This window comes from Henckelia pumila, chromosome 4 (assembly GCF_033568475.1).
Source record: "Henckelia pumila isolate YLH828 chromosome 4, ASM3356847v2, whole genome shotgun sequence".
Lineage (NCBI taxonomy): Eukaryota > Viridiplantae > Streptophyta > Magnoliopsida > Lamiales > Gesneriaceae > Henckelia > Henckelia pumila.
Genome location: NC_133123.1, coordinates 148,486,828 through 148,492,837, shown reverse-complemented (window position 1 = coordinate 148,492,837; position 6,010 = coordinate 148,486,828). Strand labels below are relative to the sequence as shown.

Sequence of the window (6,010 nt, the reverse complement as noted above, 5' to 3'; positions counted from 1 at the left end):
GAATAATTAACCTAAGGCTCTGATATCATTTTTGCGGATAAATCTTTGTACCGTGATTAAGCACAAAATCTTCAAATTTTAGCATAAAGTCTTTAGATTTTATGCATAAAAAAGCATAAATCCAGTACAAGAATTTAAACAATTAAATATTCAAGTTTGGTGGTCCTAGGGAGCTATTGCAAAGAATCTTATGGGTAGAGAGCTAGAGCAAAGTTAAGTTTGAGTTTGGGAATTTATCACCAATTTGCTCATATATATTATTATATATTTGTAAAATATGCAATTATAGTGCATAAAATTACAATTATTTCCATTAAAATAACGACAAGCATGCTTCGCCTCGGACTAAAACAGTAACAATGACCAAATAAGATTGCAAGATAAAAACAACTTGACATTGAGCCGACAGGTTTTATCAAATTTCCCAAAAGGAGATCTTATTCCACGACATGGTGTCTATATATAACTTGGCAGCCTAATAGATAAAAACTTCTTCTTGTTGTTATAGTACGTCTTTTAATTCAATATAACTATAATATTACCTTATTTATTATATGAATCCAACTCACTATAAAATTTTTTCAAAACTCCAAAAATACAAAACGTATGCATCGAAATAATAATACATGAAAAACTTGAGATGTAGAGTCTATCGACTTGTTATAAGTTCTTGAAATCAAACCATGTGAATTGTTTTTAAAAACAATATCAAGTACCTAAAAACAATCATAACGCAAAGTTGATCATATGCTTTTCCCTTAATTACGATACCTTTTCTTGATTTTACACAGAATAGATTCATTTTGTCTACGGACTTCTCCTTTGAAAAGAAAAAGGTGTTTGCATATTTAAAACCACTTACCTCTCCCTCAATCATATCAACACATTCACCAATCCATCACCAAATCTCATCTTTAAATTGTCTTTTCAGTTTCGTTTCTTCTTTTACATTTTGACTGAAAAGATACCCTTGCATCATCATCAATAATTATACTAAAGTAGTATTTGTAAATGGTTTTTTTTTCGAAATAATTATGAAATTTTCTTTATATGTATATATTATACTAAATATGTCATTAATTATACAATACAAAATCTAAATATATCAAAAAACCAAACATTAACATATTGTATGAGGGGGATATTATAGGATGTGAGTGTCTACCCCCGAAAAAGAGAGTTTCTCCAAGATGCCACAAAGGGTGAGTTTTACCCGATGATCTATCCGACGTTCAACGGTTCGGGGTTCATACATTTTGTGATAGTCTCACGTCAATCCAAAGCTCATGACTATAGTCTATAGATGTAGCATAGAATCGATCCTTCTGCTCGAATATATGATGATATTGACATATATATTCTGAGTATGCAATCTCGATGTAACTTCAAAAGAGGAAGCAACAATAGGAACTTTGACAAGATATGAAGCATTGGTGAAATACATTAACTTAAAATAATTTTATAGATACAAGTGGAGAATGTCCTTCAATATGAAAGTACTTTATGTTTATAATTAATGACATAGTGAAAAGGAAGAAATAGCAAATTAAATAACTGAATAAATGAAGGTGCCTCTAAACATGTCCATAAAAAATTCCAGTCATTTTAATCGTTCTTACCACGGTGAACACCATAATGCTGTAACATGTATGTATCAAAAGGATAGAATCTTGATTGCGAGTGTGGCCACAGGAAACAGACTCGACCTCGACTCAGCTAAGATTGGATCTCATCCACTCAACAAAATTGTCCAGGATCAACGGCCATGCGAGTTCTGGATCATAATTGTCAAGATCTGGGAAGCTGATCTGTTAAAAGATATCAATGATAAGTGTTTATACAACAGTGAAGTTTCTAACACAGACGAGATACGGCTACAACGGGCAAAGGGGATAACTGGAATTGATCATACAAGGAGGAAGATAAAAATTGAAGGGGGTCAATTAAAGTTTTATTATCTGTATAAAGAGATTATATATTTGCTATCCTATTAAGGAGAAGCACAATTACCTCATTGCAAAACCGATAGAATCCCATCCACTGATCCATGTTGATAACCTTGTAATCAATTTGTATCTGCAATCAACCATAAGCAGGCTTATAGAATAAGCATCTCTTGTATGTGTTATAATAGCAATCACACACACGATGTATTGTCTTCTGCGTTTTTATTTAAGAAAAAACCCATACACTGCCAAATGTTTATAATGCTTATGTTTTGTTTACTCCCAGCAGGGCTAATAAATTTATGAATTGTTCAATCAAAAGCACAAAACATCAAAGCTCTAACCTTTAGATATTGAATGAGAGCATCGACTTGAGGTGGAAAATGTGATCCTAGGACAAGATCCAACAGGACACAAATACTTTCGATGTCAATGCTTTTCTGCTTCTCCTCTGGAAGGACATAGAATGCAAACTAATAAGGGGAAGAAACAAAAACTAAAGATTCTAAAAGAATTAGAGCTATGAATTAAAGTCCATGTAAACCTACCAGTCAAGCAATATCTAAAAGCAAAGGAGTAGAAATCCGCAAAGTTCACTGGCCGTCTAACCTTTTGACAAGGAAAACACAAAATTTCTCAGTTCCAGATACGAGTAGGCAATTCAAACATCAGATCAGCCCCAGCTTCAAAATCCACACGAGCACTCAAATGTTCACTTAACATGCTGGAAGTTCCAAAAACTAAGAGATCATACCTCTCTATCAAGATCCAGTAGCGCCTTCTTCAATTTAATTGTTGTGTCAGCTCTCAATGCTTTAAGGCCTCTTCGCCACTCATCCTAGAGAAGATGTTCCATGGGAAGACATTTTCAAGTAGGTAAATTTTTTGAAAAAGATGACATGTTCGCATGAGAAACATACAGAGGTAACACTGGTTACAAGAAAAGAAATACATTTTTTCATGAGTCCAAAGACTCCAAACAACTTCAAAAACTTCCATCTTCGCCTACCCCAACCATATGTTTACACAAAAAAACTGACAGACGAAAATGACAAAAAACAACTAAACAGCAGTTTAAAAAACAGTGACCCTGAACCCCAAATATAATTTATTTCATCCCAAAGTAACTACTGAATAATTTGAAAGTTGAAATATCCTCAGATTATGTAACTAATTAGAGCAATTATTTCCTGTATAAAGGATACTTAAAGTAAATATGCATTCGTACCAAGGTGAAGTATCCTTGTTTCTCCGCTTGCATTTTCCTATGACCATGAGCACAATAGTCGATTTAAAGTACAGGGGATGGCAACATTGGACAGAAGAATAAGATAATGGAACTCACCATGCAAGCATCAAAATTCGTACATCCGTATGATCAACTTCCAAATCTGAGCAGAGTGACTCAATTCCCTCAGGACTACGCATTGAAATTCAACAAAGTAGAGCAACTTTCAAGTACATTATAAAAACTCAAAAACAAGAGTAAAAAGAAAAAGAAAAAGAAAAAATTGCTCGGTGATTCAAACATAACGAATCTTAACACATCAAGTGATTGCAGCAAACATATCACATCAAAGTAAAAGAAAGAAAAATTCCTCGATATAAACTTCTCTCCAGATAAATAAGAATAGTAGAGCTTATAAAGCCAAGTATAAGATTTTATCATAACTAAAAGGATGCTTACTCAATCAAACCAGAAGAATTGCTGGCATATGAGTAGAATAGATGATCAATTCGCTCCAGCTCTTTAGTCGCCGCCTTACCAGAAGCTGGGGGACAAAGGCATTCTATTCAGTTAAGCACTATAAAAACACTCTTAAAGAAAACGCAAAAAATAGGATGCAGGTACGTATGTTTTAAATGTAATATTGGTCGAGAATAAAACTAATTTATCAACACAACAAAACTTGATACAGAGCAATTATTACTTGTTGCATCATAAACTTACTAAAACTCTGGATAGTAAATTATGAGAAACTCAAACAGATCATACTACCAACCAATTTATTAAACAGTTTCTTGGATTCACCATCCACCGTATAGACACGGGTCATCGGGCTGTGGGCATGACTGAATAACGTGCATTACCTAGTAGCACATTGACCACGACAGTTATAACAAAGTGGTGAAAATGATTTTTTTTGGGTCTATTAACTTGTCCAATTTTATGTTTTGGTCCGTTAAGTTTTCAAAGTACGGTTTTGGTATATTAATTTCTAATTTTCGTCTATTTTGGTCCAATTACCACTCATCAACTGGACCAAAATAGCAAAAAAAATTAAAACTTGGTGTACAAAAACAAAACTTTGAAAACTGAGTCGATCAAAATCCAAAATTGAACCGTTAGTGGAACCAAAAAAACTCATTTTCTCTGACAAAGTGCGTGTGGTGTGTGTGTGTGTCAATCAAATTATTTTTGGTAAACGAAATCATACAAGCACCTCAAATTAAATAATCCAGTTCCCAAATAAAAATCTCAGAAAATCTAAGGTTGACAAATAACATCGTATTCAACCTGAAAAAACCCACAAATAAAAAAGAACTAGGACACTCAAATAGGTATGGACTGATATCCACAGAAACACTACATCCAAATTACGAACTATCTACAGCTTTCCTCCCCAGTTCCAAAGAATAAAATCCACTCCATCTGATGTTCCTAGCTAACCAGCTCAACCTTCACTCAATCAACAAAAGCAACACAAACTGAACATGGGTCAAGTAAATTCATCAAAACCAATAACAAAGATCGTAAATTTGACTGCATCAACAACGATCGAGCAATAATTAAGCCTCATAACGTCAAAAACCTCAAAAAGCAATTTCAATTCAGACAGATGACCCACCGGCGCGAAGCATGTCAGATGAATTGGCGGAGGGTGAGATTTCGGTGGCTTTTCTGGAAGAATTGCGAGGCATCTTCTGCTATAAGAATCTAGCAATGAATCCTTTCCTCCCCGGGAAGAAAAGGAGAGAGGGTTTTCGTTGAACAGCAAGAATTACAGTAAATAGGATGCGTAATTGAGTAGGCGTGTTTCGCGCGTACGATAGCGGGGCGTGCGCTCAAACGAGAATAGGATGCCCACTTTTAAAAGAACACGCACGTGCGAAATTCCTCGGTCGACCATTCGAATCATTTAACTCGATCCAACTATTTGAATGTTAGATAAAAAGATTTGGATCTAACGAATATTTGAACGAATGATTTAAAATAACTTGATCTGTTATTTAAATGTTAGATAAAATAATTTGGATCTAACGAGTATTTGAATGAATAATTTAAAGTGACTCTAAATTATAGAGTGAAAAAATCGGGATAATTCTCAAATATATCCTTATAGTTTTTCTATGTTTTCAATTATATCCCTCTAGTTTACCATGTGCAATTTTATCCCTCATGTTTTAACTTTTATCTCAATGTTATCCTACATGTTATCACACGTTAATTGTTAACGACAGATACACGGGAGATTCACGTGTCATCTTTATTTGCCCCAAAAAATAGAATCTCCTTCCACAATCCCTAAATTCATCGATATCTCATGTCCATTCTCACACAAAGTACTCGACCACTCTAAGTGACGATTTCCACTTGGATTCACCACTCAACTTTGAATCTCTACTGTAATTTATTTTTTCACGATTGTTATTGAAATACATACAACCCAAAATTAAATATAATGTTAGTTCCACTATCCGACCAACAAAAGTTATTGTTTTTTCTTTTCATACATATTATTTAGAAAAAAAATGATGGGTTGTAGTTCTGTTTTCTTGCAAGTATTTTGGCCAATTTGTAAAAGTAAGAAATCAAATCAACGAACGTGTTTAATAAACTGTAGTGTGTAAATGTATGAATATATTGGTCAAGGAGATTAGAGATAATTAATTAATGTTTATTATCCCCTCCAAATAATTCTCTAAAATCAATGCACAGATCAAATATTATGGATTCCAATTTGTAGACAATTTTATACTAGTTTTAAACTCAAGAGATATGTTAAGACCAATTTAGACCATATGGTAAATATACAATTTATTTGAATGAATAATCAAATGGT

General features: G+C 33.5%; 1 protein-coding gene across 1 annotated transcript; it reads right to left on the bottom strand.

Annotated features, from left to right (window-relative positions):
• Positions 1-1,430: 1,430 nt before the first annotated feature.
• Positions 1,431-4,994, bottom strand: LOC140863530 (uncharacterized). The gene is made up of 9 exons (XM_073267015.1): positions 4,796-4,994; positions 3,634-3,718; positions 3,292-3,366; positions 3,175-3,211; positions 2,701-2,784; positions 2,495-2,555; positions 2,291-2,397; positions 2,011-2,076; positions 1,431-1,808 (listed from the first exon to the last, which is right to left on the bottom strand). The coding sequence occupies exons 1-9, from the start codon at positions 4,866-4,868 to the stop codon at positions 1,713-1,715; spliced, it is 684 nt and encodes a 227-aa protein (XP_073123116.1). The 5' UTR covers positions 4,869-4,994; the 3' UTR covers positions 1,431-1,712.
• Between the last annotated feature and the right edge of the window lie 1,016 nt (positions 4,995-6,010).

Bases quoted from the DNA above. Each gene is read 5' to 3' on its own strand.
- LOC140863530 (XM_073267015.1), bottom strand. From the start codon at position 4,868: ATGCCTCGCAATTCTTCCAGAAAAGCCACCGAAATCTCACCCTCCGCC. The intron at 3,367-3,633 runs GTAAGCATCCTT...TTCAATGCGTAG, and splicing joins AATTCTTCTGGTTTGATTGA to TCCTGAGGGAATTGAGTCAC. The intron at 1,809-2,010 runs GTAATTGTGCTT...ATCTTTTAACAG, and splicing joins TCTATCGGTTTTGCAATGAG to ATCAGCTTCCCAGATCTTGA.